The 15,734-nt window shown below is 49.4% G+C and overlaps 1 protein-coding gene, 1 long non-coding RNA gene and 1 other non-coding gene across 4 annotated transcripts in view; 2 read left to right on the top strand and 1 right to left on the bottom strand.

The window, feature by feature from the left end:
• Positions 1 to 15,390, top strand: part of Unc93a (unc-93 homolog A) — a 16,173-nt gene extending 783 nt beyond the window's left edge. The window contains exons 2-6 of the mRNA XM_059272480.1: positions 1,075 to 1,237; positions 4,156 to 4,376; positions 6,755 to 6,890; positions 7,930 to 8,061; positions 14,801 to 15,390. Coding sequence (XP_059128463.1) covers positions 1,075 to 1,237; positions 4,156 to 4,376; positions 6,755 to 6,890; positions 7,930 to 8,061; positions 14,801 to 15,066 — 918 coding nt within the window. The 3' untranslated portion in view covers positions 15,067 to 15,390. The remainder of the gene's footprint in view (positions 1 to 1,074; positions 1,238 to 4,155; positions 4,377 to 6,754; positions 6,891 to 7,929; positions 8,062 to 14,800) is intronic.
• On the top strand, positions 1,707 to 1,869 carry LOC131918909 (U1 spliceosomal RNA). The gene has a single exon (XR_009381131.1). It is a non-coding gene; the product is annotated as a U1 spliceosomal RNA (small nuclear RNA).
• LOC131918675 (uncharacterized) lies at positions 9,675 to 13,233 on the bottom strand. 2 transcript variants are annotated; one of them, XR_009381054.1, is made up of 3 exons: positions 13,129 to 13,233; positions 10,806 to 11,020; positions 9,675 to 9,809 (listed from the first exon to the last, which is right to left on the bottom strand). It is a non-coding gene; the product is annotated as an uncharacterized LOC131918675 (long non-coding RNA). The 2 variants fall into 2 exon arrangements; XR_009381053.1 differs by lacking the exon at positions 13,129 to 13,233 and adding an exon at positions 11,980 to 12,139.
• Positions 15,391 to 15,734: the final 344 nt, after the last annotated feature.

Raw genomic sequence — 15,734 nt, 5'->3', positions numbered from 1 at the left:
TCCCTATAAAACTGACCCACAAGCCAGTGTTAAAACCATCTGTCAGACCCCGTATCCCATGACTGGGGGAATGCTCCGTGTCTGTCTTCCCTCAACCCCACCCACCCAGGGTCAGAGCCAGCACCCACTTCACGCCACCCCCCATCTAGAGGACTTTAGTCTTCCATTCTTTCAGCAGAGCTTTCCAGAAGTGACAGGTCTGGAGTAGGTTGGTTTCTCTCCCTCCACCCTGGCCATGTGTCTGGCTTCTCCTAGGCCACATGCTGACAGAAGCTCAGAAGTCACCAATCTTCTTCCCTTCATGGTGACAGTGTGTCCAAGGCAGGAAAGACACTGGGCCATTCATGTGGTCTTATTCACAATCACTACCACTCAGCCAAAGAAGCTGCAGAGACTGATATCAAACCCAGTCTCTGTCACAGCAGGTAAAGGGTCGTGGGCTGCTCTAGATACAGCCCAGACCACTACTCATTCCCTGAGTGGTAAGATAATCCTCCAATGACATGCCCAGAGATTAATCTATCCCAGATAATAGTCCCTCACACCTCACAGATGTGCCCAGAGGCTGTCTCCTATGTGACTCTAGCTCCTGGCAAGCTGACAACATTAACCATAACAGTAGTTCCAACTGTGTGTGTCTCTGTGTGTGTGTGTGTGTGTGTGTGTGTGTGTGTGTGTGTGACACGTTGGGGAGGTATTAACCACCAAACCAACCTCCTCTCTCCATATATATTTATTTTTATTTTATGAGTACGGGTGTTTCCCCTGCATGTATGTCTACGCCCCATGTGAAAGTAGTACGTGCAGATGCCAGAGAGGGCATTAGATTCTCTGGAGCTGGAGTTACATACAATTGTGTACCAGTGCTGGGTGTTAGGAACTAAACCTGGACCCCCTACAAGAACAGCCAGTGCTAACTGCTGGACCATCTCTCCCGCCCTACACTCAATGTTTTTTAACCAATAAAAGAGTTAGCACTCATTTTCTGAAACAGGAAAGACATGAAGTCACCTGTCCCAGGTGGCCATGCTTTCACTGCTGACTTTGGCCTCAGGTATCCCACGTAGTCACTAGAATTCTCACCTCATCTTCTTGATTTCGACCTCCTTAGTGACCATCCCAGATTCCCAGCTCCAGTCCTGTGGAGCCAAAGACTGCCTGATGGCTACCGTGGCTCCCAATAACACCTCTAAACCCTCCAAGCAACTGATCTACACCCTGCTGAGCATCTTCAATGGTATGTACAAATGCCCAACCTCTCCCTGTGGTAAAGGTCCCTCTCCTCCAGCCCCTTGTAGATGTAACCAACTGTCTTATTAAATAAGAAACACAGAGCCGATTCAGAGAAGAAAGCCAAGAGGTCAGAACTAAGAGCCTTACCCTTCCTGCTTCAGCTATCCTGCTTCAGCCAAGAGAGCTCTCCGAAAAAAAAGGCCTACTTCCTGTGTGTATGTCTTTTTATAGTCTAGCTGTTCTGCCTTCTCATTGGTTGTAAACCTAAACACGTGACTGCCTTGTCACTGCCTGTATGTACCGCCCTCCAGGTCCTTAAAGGCGTGCGCCACCACCGCCACGCACTTGCTATGGCTCTAAAACTCTGACCTCCAGGCAACTTTATTTATTAACATACAATTAAAATCACATTTCAGTACAAGTAAAATACCACCACAGCCCCTAAATGAACTTTCTCCATAGAGACCCCTGCCACACTTCCCTGGCAGAAACGATGCCATGATCAGGAAGGTGGTTTTCCCAGGGTAGTGCTTGTCCATTGCACTCTGGATACGTTGGCGCCTGTGATCTCCCCAAGTGTAGGGAACACAGTGTATAATTTGTGGTAGTGAGGGACCATGTTTGTGTCTGCCCTTTAATAAAGAAAGCAAAAGCCCTGCCAGTGGTAGGGCTGGGCCATCCCAACGGCTGACCTGAAAGCAATCTCAGGGGCCAGCGCTGTCCAACAAAGCCACCTGTAACCATGCACGGTGAGGGTGCGCAGTTCTCAAAGGAGGATGTGAAAAGTGGGGGCCAGGGAGGTGTCCCGGGAAACTTCCGTGTTACCGCTGTCCTTGATCATCTGTGACCTAGACATTTGTTTATTCAATGTCCTGTTTACATTCGTGTGGTGGTGGGGACAACAAGGGGCCACCTGGCTTGTGGTTTCTCAGCATCCACGCCATCCCCTTTCTGCAGTACATTCCAGACGCCTGTGGAAAGTACTGGGCTAAAATGGTTTCCCTGTCTCCTCTCCACCATGTCTAGACAGCACAGAGAACCTGGGTGTGTGAAATGGCAGTGCTCGTGAACTGGAGGGGTACTCTTTCGGGTAGGCCGTGTCAGGCAGTAGATAATTCAGGCTTTGAGCGTCAAGTGATCTCACTACCTCACTCACTGTTGTCTTTGAAGTGTGTGTGTGTGGGAAGCCACAGATAGCACCAATGAATATGATTCATCAATGCTGTTCAATAGAACTATATATGCCTGGAGAATTCTGTCCCCTAAGAAGCAGGTCAAGGGGCTTAGCAAGGAGACTGTGCCCCAGGCTAGGTGGAGGAGACATTGTCTTATTCTGATACCTGGAAATCTGCTATGACTCTCTTTCGAGCATGTCACCATAAACAAGAAAGGCCAAGATGGGCAATAATGCCCCTAGTGCCATCTCCCTGGAGTGATTGTCGAGGGCTCTAAGTGTTGCATTCATAATGATGTTTCTTGGAGTCTGTTTTTAGAATGTAGTGTCTCAGTTCCAGGACACCAGTTCATGCCTTGAAAGGTCAAGGGCCACTTGGCATTGGATACACACACCTCTGAGTAGAGGATGTGACTTCTGAGACCAAGACCCTCCACTCACAGGCTCTCACTGCTTCTTGTTAGAGATGGTGTTCTTTAGTCCTCTCCAAACTTGAAGTCTTTTGCTGCAGTGTAGGCCACAGAGAAGGAGCTGCCCACCTGATGGTGGTGAAGAAGAGACATGTGTTTTCTAATATTTACTCCCAGCCAACATTGGGATGGTTGGAAAGAAGACACATTGTACTTCCCATGTCCAGACACCTGTTCATGTAAAGGGTTATTGCGATTCAATGACTCCTCACTTGAGGCCTTGTGGTTCTTTCACAGTGGAGGGGGGCACATCCACAGGGTCCTGGCAAGAGCTGTCCAGCCTCATGAGCACCTAATAAGCAACACTGAAATGTTGCATTAAAAGTGACACTGGAGGGGGTGTGTTTAGTAGTCAGGAGGGAAAGTGGCTGAGTTGTAGAAAGCTTTGAAGAGATCTGGACTTTTCTGGGTGTAAGTGTGTTAAAGAGGGGGGTTTCTATGATGGGCGCTGAGACTGGGTGAGCCATCTTTGTAAACATTTACCGAGACAGCTGGCTTCACCAAGCCCACAGTTCAGTAAGGCTGGGCCACAGTGTCCTGATGGAGTCTGACACACACTCCCTGACTGAAACTCACACCCAGAGTTTGGACATGTCAATCCCTGGGGGAAACTGCTCTTGTCAGAAAGTAGAATAGCAGTGCTCAAAAGATGTCACAAAAGGCACCTCATATCGCTAGGGGACAGGAGGACCTCTGTAGAAGCCCGAACACCCACATAAGTATCCGTTTCCTGTGCAGGAAGATGAAGGTGACCAGAGAGGTGAGGTGAGGGATGGCAAAGACCAATTCGTTTGCTCATTGCAGTTTGCAGTTTTAGATGTGAAGAATGTTCAGGGTCAAATGAACAGTTTGGGATTCTTTGTCCTCCCCACCCCACCCCCACAGATAACCCATTGACACCATTCAAAGTACAAATGCAGTAAAAGGTCCCAAGACTCATGGTGCCCTCTGTTAATTGTCCCTCAAAACACACCCCTCTCCAAAGCCTGTCCCCAGACAGCATATGTCTGCTGGGGCCTTCAGGGTGTTTAATACACGGATAGATTTCTACGCGCCTCTTCAAATGACTCACTGCTTTGCTTTCCTCTCATTGTCTTGTCTTGGGGGACTTTTGTTTTTAATCTTCTTTAAAAGCATGCTATTCCTTTCTGGGTAATAGCAGTGCTGACCCACTGTGGCGGGTTTACTGTAGACCTAACACATACATGGTCCGTGGAAATGAGGGGTGGGGCACGCCTGACCCCGGCAGCACCGACACCTGTCTGTGTGTCCTTCTAGGCAGCAGTATCCTGGCTATCTTACTGTTGATCGTGTTTCTCGAGTCTGTGCAAGAAAGAATGGAGAATGAGGGAGAGGCAGGGTCCAGATCACCACCTCTCTGGTCGGCTTTACTGGCCACCTTCATGCTGTTTAAAAATGACAAGCGTCTGCGCCTCCTGATCCTCCTGCCGCTGTACAGTGGGATGAACCAAGGGTTCATCTATGGAGAGTACACAAAGGTAGGAGAGAAAGCAGCCCAGGGCTGTGTACCCGTGCCCTACCTAAGGGGACCTGAGGGTGTTCCAAGACCAGGGGCCCAGGGGCCCTTGAGTGGGATCGGGTTCCCAGTTCTACAGTGGCTGAGTCTTGGATTTGGGGCACCCGCCTCTAACTTCTCAGCTGAAGGGAGGGCTTCCTACTGGCCAGTGTCTTCCCTAGGAAGGGTAAGACTGGTGGGAGGCAGCTGTTAGCAGCTGTGTGTAACACTCATGTCCATTCTGCTAACCCTCGAGTAGTGTTGAAATTCCTTCCCATGCCAGCTTTCATATGGTGTGCTCACAGAAGTCCTTTCCATGTGGGGCAACATGGGCCACAGGGACACATAGAGTGGGCCGTTCTCTAGTGACTGATACAATCACAACTACTGTCTTCTATTGGGGGCCCATCCCCAGGCTCTGTCTTTCTGAGGAATCCTGGTGCTATGGAAAGGAGGGAGTTCTCTCCTGGGTGAGACTCTTTCCTAGTATACACTGGCTCATGGTGATCTTAGGGCAGATGAGGAGGCAGGGCATTCCCCAGTCCTACCTTTAAACCTTGCCCTGTCCTCACACTAGGAAAATTTCTACCTCGTCCTTCCACCAGGGGTAGTGCTCCAGAACAGCAGAGCACACAGTAGCCATCCAACCTAACCCAATTTTCCATAAACTGCAGTTATCTCTGGACAAGTGTGCCCTGTGCAATATTTAAGTGTCCTGGGTTTATCTAGCAGTACCACCCTTTGGGGGTTGGGTGAGGGGGACAGGAATCAGTCTTGCATCTTTTTTTGTTTGTTTGTTTTTTGTTTTTTCGAGGCAGGGTTTCTCTGTGTAGCTTTGTGCCTTTCCTGGAACTCACTCTGTAGACCAGGCTGGCCTCGAACTCACAGAGATCCACCTACCTCTGCCTCCCGAGTGCTGGGATTAAAGGCGTGCGCCACCACTGCCTGGCTCAGTCTTGCATTTTTATTAAAGAAGGTTAGAAAGGGACCAACCCTGGCAACCCAGGAGTGAGGTACCACCCAGGAGTGAGGGATGGGCTCAGGCTCTAGGGACTCAAGGGAAGACTGATGGCCTGGGAGGGCCCAAGGAGACTGTGTCTTGGCAGCAGCTGAGGGAACTCAAGGGAAAGCTTCAGATATCGCAGCCACATTCTGCAGGCTGAGGGGCTGAGGCTGTGGATGCAAGAGAGGTTGGGGTGGCCTGGAATCACCCTGGCCTCCTGTGCTTGTCTGTCTAGATCCCCCACTGGTTCTCATCCTGTTCATGTACTCTCCATCATCAGGTGGCTCATTGCAGTCATTCCCCTCATCCATGTCCTGCATGTCTGCTATGGAATCATCCTTTGGTACACTGTAAATATTTGTTGCTGTGATTGGGTTAATAAAGAAGCTGACTGGCCAGTAGCTAAACAGGATAAAGTTAGGCAGGGAAGCAAAATTGAGAATGCTGGGAAGGAGAAGGGTGGAGTCCAGAGTCGCCAGCTAGGCGCAGAGGGAGCAGGAGATGAAATGCCATGCTAATAAAGGTACCTCCACGTGGCAGAGTGTAAATAAGGAATATGGGTTAATTTAAGTGTAAGAGTTAGCTAGTAACAAGCCTGAGCTATTGGCCCATTATTTATAGTTCATATTCAGCCTTTGAGTCGGTTATTTGGGACAGGGTAGTTGGGACAGGAAATGTCCATCTACTTATGTCCTTATCTTCATCTTCTTTTCTTCATCACCACTGTGCTCTGTGGCTAGCTGGCTGGCTGACAGGCACCAGGTTGTTGTCTTTCCTTGTGGTGCTTTGGAGCCAGGTGTGATATCAGCCGCACCATTCTTAAGACAGTTTTAACAGATTTAAAAGGGAACGTCCAGAACACCTTGGTGATTTACGTGGGCCTCTCTTCCCATCAGACATCATATCATTCTAGCCTCAGCCAGCTATGCCAAGGCAGCCATCCTCCTGTCCCCAGCCTTTCATCCAAGTGTCTTCACCAAGTATCCTCAATTCTGCCAGTAATGGAGGCCAAGTGTTGAGGCTGCCCAGTGGCCTCCCTAGCCATCTATGGAAGTTCCATTTCCCTCACCTGTCCTTAGGCCTAATAGAAAATGATGAGATATGTCAATGTCCTTGTTAACACTCTGTAAAATAGTGTATCACACCTACGGAAAAGAATGTGCAGGAAGGGGTTTGCCAAGATGTCTGTCCATTCCGGTCCAAAGTAGACCCTCTCCTACATACCAGTGTTGCCATCCTAGGCTGGGAGAGGCAGTTCCTGGGCCACATCAGCATGTCAGCTCTCACACGGCAGCTGCAGACTGAAGCCATAGTGAGACCTATACACACCAGTAATACAGCTCTATGCTTGTCTCTAGTCTTTTGCTACCTGTGCTCTGGGCATCCATTTTGTGGGCTACGTGATGATCTGCTTCTCAGGTGCCTCCTCACTGTGCTCCCTGCTGTATGGGAAGATCTCCAAATACACGGGCAGGGCTGCACTCTTCGTGCTGGGTAAGTAGACACACCAGTGAGCCTGTGCTCAGGGTACTATGTAAAGAAGCACACACAGGGCAGTGAGGGCTGTGGAAGAGCCTGGAAAAGGGAAGCCCTGTAGGTGGCATGCTTTCCTGCCCTCCCTGTGCCCCCTGCAACCCCTTGCCTTCCTCCAACAAGAGGAAGTGTAGCTGGATTTCTTGGATGGCCAGCCCCCAAATTATGACATGGAGATGAATTATTAATTTATGAATGTTTGGCCTTAGCTTAGGCTTGTTTCTGGCTAGCTTCTTAAACTTAATTAAACCTGTTTCTGATCATCTGTTTTACCTCAGAGCTTTTCACCTTTCTTTCATTATGTATGTCCTACTTTCCTGTTTCCTCCATGTCTGACTGTCTGGCCCCCAGCTGACCATCTGGCCAGCTCCTCTTTTCTCTTTCCCACCAGTCCTGCTTATCCCTCTTCAGCCTTGCTCTTGGCCATTCAGCTTTTTATTAGACCAATCATGTGCCTTAGGCAGGCCAGGTAAATCAGCAACACATCTTTACATAGTTAAACAAATGCAGCCTAAACAAATGCAATACACCTTTACATAGTTAAACAAATATTCTATTCCACAACAAGGAAGTACATGTTCTGCCTCACCGAGATCTGCCACAGAAGTCATGCCCCAAGGAACAAGCCCAGATATCACTGTTCGGGGGTTCTCCTGGTCTTCCCTCCTCCACCCCATACTCTTTAGAAGCCTAGCTCACACTGTTGGGAGACAACCTGCTGGTCCCCCAGCCACAGGCTGGGGTTCCACAGCCCAGAGCCCCCTAAGACTGTGGGTCCTGTAGGTCCTCATGGTCCAGAGGGCCCCCCTCTTAGAGTCAGTCACACACTCACACACCTGTGTTTTCTCTGCACCACCTTGTGTCTGTGCACTGCAGGAAAGTGTTAGAAAGTCTGGAAGCACATGGGTACAGATGGTCCCCAACACAGGCTGCTTGAGGCCCTGGCCACCTGAAGCAGAGGCAACAGCTACCCACTGTCCTGTTTGTTTCCTCTGACCAGGTGCTGTCATCCACTTCTCTTGCTTTATCACCCTCCTCCTGTGGCACCCAAACCCGGCCCATCTACCTGTCTTCTTTGTCCTCCCTGGCCTGTGGGGAATGGCAGATGCCGTCTGGCAGACACAGAACAACGGTGAGTACCCAGCACAAGCTCACAGTGCCTCAGTCTCCCTCAGTAAGCTGTCTTGAGGGTAGCAAGGCCAGAAGGCAGCCACTAAGGTGGAATCCAAGCTCTCTGGGTATGTCTAGTTGAAGTCCCCAGTAGAAGGCAACTGTGGGGTCAAGGGAGGTGAGAAACAGGTCTCAAGGACCATGCTATAGGTTTGAAGTGTGTTCTTATCTCTGAGCATGCATGATGCAGAAGGAGGGTCAGGTGAGACCAGGGGCTCCATGCAGCACAATGTGGTCTCCTGGAGTGCTCATAGTTGTGCACAGATGAGGAACCAGAGGAAGTGATGGCAAGGAGGATCTATAGAGAATCCAGATAGGGGCCACAGAACACTAGTACATATATCACCCTGTGTCCTGTGGACATGAGGCCATAGAAGGTGGAGAAAGGGACACAGAGGAGGAAGATGCCTGTGGGCAGAGATGAATGCCTCTCATGGACAGTCAGAATCTGAAATGGAGGTGAGAAGATCCAATTCCCCCCCTCCCCCACAGAGCCAGAGACAGGGAATGTGACCCCTTGATCTTGGAGAACTGACTAGTGGTAGAAAGTTGAAATAACTTATGAAAAAGCCATGGTAGAAGCCACCTGTGAAAGACCTTCCCCAGTTAGAGTGCATGATCAGGAGATCAGCAAGACCAGCAAGTGAGGGGCAGGGCTAGACAGGAGGGCAGCACAGCTCTGGAATGCCGCTGTCCCAGTGGTCTGTGGAATAGAGACACCAGGCCCAGGGACTGCACCAGGGAGACTCCAAGAGAGTCAGTGGTATGGCAAGGTGGCAGAAATGCCAGGGTATTTGCACTGGATCTGTTGGAAGCTCTTGAGTCTACCCTGAGAGCAGCTCAGAGGACTTTCAAAGGAAGGGCGCTAGGGTGAGAAGTGTGGGAGCCCACAGAGGTTTCCTAGTGAGATCTCAGCTTGCTTTATCTAGCAGAGCTGCATTAGGGAATGGCTTGACCACCTGCGTGGTTACCAGGTGTCTGGGATGGTCTGCATTTGGCTGTACTGGGCGGGTGGTGGTGGTGGTGGTGGTGGTGGTGGTGGTGGTGGTGGTGGTCTTTGCTCTACCCCTTGACATTCCTTACAAAGCCCTTTAGCAGAGACAGAAGGGGCTGGTGGGTTTTGACCCAGGCCCTCCCGAGGCTATCCTGTATTTCTGTCTCTCTCCTCAACATTTCTATCTAAATCTTTTATCCCTCACTCCTCAAGAATCCCTGAGGTAAATAAATGTGGGAGCCAGTCTCCCACAGAGAAGAATGCAGGATGTTGTGTGGATATTGACATTGGTTCAGGATAAGTGACGGGATGTGCATTTGGGTGATGGTTATGTTGTAATGAGGCCAAGGTCAGAACCCTCAGCCCTAAGTCTCCCACAGACACCTAGTGGCCTGGATTGTGCTGACAATCAGGGAAGGGGGGCAGGCCCTGTGTCTGGAACCTGGAAGGTCTGGGTGAGCCAGGCCCGAGGGAGCCCTGAGATGGGTATGGTTCATAATTTACCTCTTTCCCACTACAGTGCCATTCCATCCACACTCAGGACACATTCAAGCTTAGACACTGGCTAAAGAAAACCCACGGTAGCTTGAGGCCAGGGTTTCCAGGGATGGGAGACCCGGCCACTTCTTCTGTATTTGTATGAGATCACAGCATGTTGCTGCAGATGGTGGACCGCATCCTCCAGAGCTGTCCTGGCTGTCATCCCCGTGTGATGTCTGTTTACAAGAGATGGAAAAAAATGCCTTAGAGAAACCTCAAACAGCTGGATATGGGGTCTAGTTCAGTTGGCTTCAGTGGAGCCCAAATGACAAGTGTGTGTCTGGCTGGTGCCTTCCTCTAGTTTTTTGTTTGTTTTTGACCAAAGTCAGTAACTAGGAGCAAACAGCTAGACGTTTCATGGGCTGGGCTGCACTCCTGTTCTTAGGAGTATAGGGGCTCAGTGTGTGTGTGTGTGTGTGTGTGTGTGTGTGTGTGTGTGTGTGTGTGTGTATGTGTGGAGGGTGGGGACAGGGTAATCAGAAACTCACTTTAGCTTTCCTTGGAAGTCCAGAATTATAAACCAGTGACATGGCAGATCAGCTCGGGATCTTAGACAGTTTATCCAGCCAGCACCAGAGACAAACTGCATCCAGCCCCACATTGCATCAGGGCCCAAGAGTTCGCTGAAACACTCATGGAGTCCCATCCTCTGCACGCTGACAACCTTCTTAACTCACCGACTTTTCAAAAGCATTTACCAAAGCAAAGAAGGCACCTGGACAGACAGCCTGCTTTATCCCACACCCAGTCAGACATCCTGCTTTATCCCACCCTCCAGCACTGCAGAGGTTTAAATTTTTCACAGTAAAAACATTTTGTTTTCTTTCTCTCTGGAATATATAGATAATTACTTTCATTCTCCTTTTCTTTATATGGACATAAGCCACTCACAAAGGCACCTTTGTTAAACTGTTCAAATTAACTAAGACCCAATCTAGATATCATGAGCACTCAAGTCCAGTGAGTGACTTGAACAATGACTCCATTGAATAAGGGACACTAATTTAAAATGAAACAATTTCCATCTTCTTTGTATAGGTAAGAGTGTGTTTGTTGTTGTTAAAAGACAAGCCAGTTTCTTCGGACGTGTGTGCTTCCCCAGTGAGGAGTGTTGCTTTAGCTGAGTCCCTGCAGCTAGCTCCACCCAGCTCCCCACAGCACAGCACACCCACACGTCATCCAGATGGTTGTCTGTCCCTTTTCGACACGACAAATTCCATGTAGCTTTGGCCACACCTCAAGAGCGGTGCTGTGTGGGGCTTGGGAGATGGCAGAGTGGGTCAGAGCATGAACAGTGTGGTGATCTCAGTTTAGATCCTCAGGATGGAACCAGTGCTGGGGAACCGAGGCAGGAGAATTGCTGAGACTTGCTGGCCAGGCAGGCAGTCTAGCAGAGAAACAGAAAGCTCCAGTTATAGTGAGAGACCCCGTTGCTGCGGGATAGCGTTCTGTATGCTGTGAATATGTGTTGCTCTGATTGGTTGATAAATAAAATGCTGACTGGCCGGTAGCCAGGCAGGAAGTATAGGTTGGGATAAGCAGACAAGGAGAATTCTAGGAAGAGGAAGAGCAGAGTCAGGAGTCGCCAGCCAGGCACAGAGGAAGCAAGATGACAAGGCAGAACTGAGAAAAGGTACCAAACCACATGGATAACCATAGATAAGAATTATGGGTTAAAAAAAAAAGAATTATGGGTTAATTTAAGTGTAAGAACTAGTCAGTAATAAGCCTGAGCTAATGGCCGAGCAGTTATAATTAATACAAGCTTCTGAATGATTATTTTATAAGCAGGTTGTAGGAGTGTGGAGCGGGGGGTGGGGGGGCCAGAGAGCTTGGTGGGATAGGAGAAACTTTCTGACTATACCCCATCTTAAGGGGATAAGGTGAGGGTGACAGGGCAGGATGCTCAGTGTCCTCCTCTGGCCCCCGACTGTACACACATGCACATCGACACACCAAGGACAGATGTGGTGGTATGTTCTCATCTCATTCATAGAAATGAGTGAGCTCAGCCCCCCACTGTTTGAGTCACCATTTTTCAAACTCCTTAGTTTAGTAGTGTGTGTAGGACTCAGGCACTTGCTCCTCTGGCTGGGGCTGGGTACTCCGAGGGCTTCTGAGCTTCAACCTCCCAGCAGTGAATCTGTGCCTAGCCGCTTATCCAATCTGACAGCTGAGGGAGGAGGGCGGGTGCAGTTGCTGTAGCAACCCTCACATGCCCCTGTGCTGCATTCAAGACACGGAACGCTCATCTGAGAATGCCATCCGCCCCGTTAGCTGCTGAAGGGGCTCGTTTTCCAGTTCACGGGTGCACAGATTCTGACTTGAGTGCCCTGTTTGTCTAACCTGTCTTCGCAACAGATGAGACGCCTGTTTGCTCCTCCTGTCACCTCAGACTAAGGACTAGTCTGAGTCCCATTAGCCTCGAGTGCCCCGAACGGATGAGGCAGACAGGTCAGGCTGATGCCGAGAGCAAAACAAATTTCTTTGTAAGTAAACAGGTTAATTCACAGTAGTCTTATGTATCCAGACAAGCTACATCGACGAGACCAAGTCTGCACAGAGCCAGGGTCCAGTCCCCCCGTTTTATAACCAGGGGAAGGTGGCTGCTATCAGGACATGGGTTCCCTGTGGCTCACAAAGGGCAGATGCCCTGGGACTTCCCAGTTTACCATAAGCCTCCGTTTCCTGCTCTGAGACCCTGTGTTGGGTGCCACCCTGACTTGGCATCCACGACTGTGTAGTTAATACAGGGGTGGTCACCTGCTTGGCATGCCCCCTCACTCATCCATCTGGATAGCATTGCCGGTTTGGACACCTATTTTCTCATGTGCCTTCCCTTCGCTTGTCTGTCTAGTTGTTACCAGTGTGGACAAATGGGTATCTCATCCCCTCCCTTCTCTGTCTAGTGATAGCTGGTGTGGACACCTCTCCCTCAGGGCTGATTTGATTGACAGGCGTTCCTGAAGGGAAGGTGGTTGCTCTGCCCAGGTCCCTGATTCTTCTGAAAAGGCAGTTCAGGCTACGCACCCAAATCTTTAGCTTCTCAGCTGTCTGGAACGTAGCTTCTGATGGAACTGTGTGGGCAGAGAGGAAGGGACGGGGCCACTTCTGCTGGTCCAGATGGATCAGCCTTGGTTATCAGTTCTAGAGTTCTGACTTTCCCTCCCTGGGGCCCTCCATATAGAACATCTCTATCCTGGGTCCTCCGTCTTAGGGTCCTCCACCCTGGCCCATGGTGGGAAGTCAAGCAGAACTTCTAGGGACGGTGTAGGGGCTAAGGGTGGTCTTGGTGAAGGGAGAGATTGTGTGAGTAGGAGCTGGCACAGCAATCCGGGGTGTGGACAGACCACAGAAACCACCAGGGCCTGCTCTTTTCTCATCCATCCCCTCCCAGATGCACCTGCCACTCAGCCATGTCCTGCAGTGGGATTCTGCTCTCATCCAGATCTGTCAAAATTGCCCTGCCCAGCACCGGAAGTAAAAGTGACTCACTTGTTCAGAAGCATCAGGCTGTGCGAGTTTCTAGTTTTCTGTAACCCACAAAAAATACCATTGGCTGGGGATTACGACAAACATGGATTCTCTTGCCATCTCTCTGCCAGGCTCTTCCACTCAGGAGGTCTCAGGAATACACACATGCATACACACACATAGGTGCTGTGTGTCAATTTAAAATGAAAAAAAAAATCAAGACTGCTGAGGACATTAAAAAAGAGAAGTCGTGCCTGGCATGGTGGTGCTTGCCTTTAAACCCAGCACTCGGGAGGCAGGAGCAAGCAGATCTCTGAGTTCAATGTCAGCCTGGTCTACAAAACAGGTTTTAGGAGAGCCAAGGCCATACAAAGAAGCCCTGTCTTAAACAAAAACAAAACACAAAACAAAACAAAATAAAAATAGAAGTCACAGAGCTAGTAATAAAAGTTTGGGAACTTCCGAGTGGCATTGACTCCACCTCTAAGCACTGGGCAGTGGGCATCACCTGCTGGACTACTACTGCCCAAATGATAGTGGCATACCCTTGAAAGGACAAATATGGCTTCCATGAATGTAACTCATTACCCTTTAGTTCTAAAGATGGGTGACGAGCTCCACCTCATCTTATACTGGCTAAAGCAACTCCATTTTATGCCAGGCATGCATCTTGGTACCCACCAGCCATTTGTCTCTGACTCCAGTTCCTGGAAGATAAATTCCCAATAATCCCGACTCAGTAACCCCCTCCCAAAAATGTGCAAATGTACAGCCGTGACTATCTACTTGTTATAAGACTAACTGCTTCTTTGCTTCTGCAGGCACCCAAAGATTGTTTTGAGTGGCCTTAGCCGCGTTGCTTGGCGGAACAGACCAGTTTTTGCTGGCTTGCACAGCTCTGGGAGGTCTTGTGCTTCTCTGTAAAAATTCTTCTCTCAACTCTTCTCATGGGAATCTCGAATTTGGCTCAGAGATTGTTTATCCTGCTAGAAGCTAGCTAATAAATCTTTTCATTATGATTGGGTGGAATCTATGGTCTTTCCCCAGGGTTCACAAACTCCACACAACACACACTGAACTCTTTGCTTTCCTTCATCCCTTAGAGTGAGGACTGGCCGGCTCCCTCCAGCAGCTACTGCTCTGGGACTCCCATGTTCCCTCTCCTGTGCTGCCCACTGCCAGAGGACATCACCTGACTTATCAGCATAATTCTGTGCTTCTTTTTTTTAAGAAGAAGAAAAATATCCAGATTTTTTTTTTTCAAGAAAACTGGCAGTGGTGAGGCCTCTCTATGTTCAGGATTAATTTAATGGACCGAGTCTGAGGTCTTTGTGTACATCTGTGGGTGTCTATGGGTGGTGTGTGTGTGTATGTGTGTGTGTGTGTGTGTGCATGTGTGTGCATGTGTATGTATGTACGTGTGTGCACGTGGCAGCCAGAGGTCAGCATTGTCTTAGTCACCCTCCATCTTATTTTTTCAGAGTCTCTCCTTGATTCAGCTGAGTCAGCTGGCTAGTAAGCCCCAGAATTCCTCCCTCCTGTCTCCCAGCACTGGGGTTATAGGCCAGTGCCTGGCATTTTCTGTGGGTACCGGGAGTCACAGCTCAGGCTCCCACGCTTGCACACAGGCACTTAACCCTCCGGGTCTTGTTTCGCGTCTTACACAGTGTTTTCACTCTCATCTGCTCCACAGCTCTTTACGGTGTCCTGTTTGGGAAGAACAAAGAAGCTGCTTTTGCCAACTACCGCCTCGGGGAATCCCTAGGGTATGTCATCGCCTTCGGGTACAGCTCGTTTCTGTGTGTGAGCACCAAGCTCTACATTCTCTTGGGCGTCTTGATTGTGACCATGATGGCTTATGGGATTGTTGAGTACCTGGAACCCAAGACTACTAACAAGTCCGTGGCTACAGAAGACAAAAGCCAGGAAGAAAAAGAAGAAATGAAAACAGAAATGTGAGTGCAGCCACGCTATGGCCAGAAACTCAGCCTGGATCAGCAGAGCATTCAGTAGATAGACTCAGTCATTCATGATTGTTTCAGCAATATGTGGACATTCTGATGATCATGTGTATTTTCTACGTATTTTCTTCAATTTGACAAATTCCCGTCCATTTTTCTACTCACAGAGATCAAGAGTATATGCAAAGGACTGGGAATGTAGCCTAGTGCTGGTGTGCCTGCTTAGCATGCACAAGTTCAGTCCCTAGTACTACAGAACCAAAGCAATGACTATGTACAGGGGCAGGGAAATGGCTGTCAGTAAAGAGCTTTCCAGACCAAGCACGAGGACACTAGTCTGAACCTTTGACACACATGTTATAAAAGGGATGGGGGGATGGTAATGGTAATGTGTACTTGGAACGCTAGCACTGACTGGCAGGGCAGAGGCAGAAAGATCCATGGGGCTCATTGGCTGGCCAGACCAAGGGGCTCCTGGTTCAGTGAAAATCTTGTCTTAGGAACTAAGGTTAACAGCAACTGGGGTCACCTAATGTCAACCTTTAGCCTAAACACACACCAAACACACACACACACACACACACACACACACACACACACACATACACACGGGCTTGCCATGTCAGGGATTGTGCGTGTTAGAGACCATTGGAAGGATTGCAAATG

Source organism: Peromyscus eremicus, chromosome 8b (genome assembly GCF_949786415.1).
Source record: "Peromyscus eremicus chromosome 8b, PerEre_H2_v1, whole genome shotgun sequence".
NCBI lineage: Eukaryota > Metazoa > Chordata > Mammalia > Rodentia > Cricetidae > Peromyscus > Peromyscus eremicus.
Note: the sequence above shows the minus strand (reverse complement) of the source record. Positions and strands in the feature narration are given on the sequence as shown.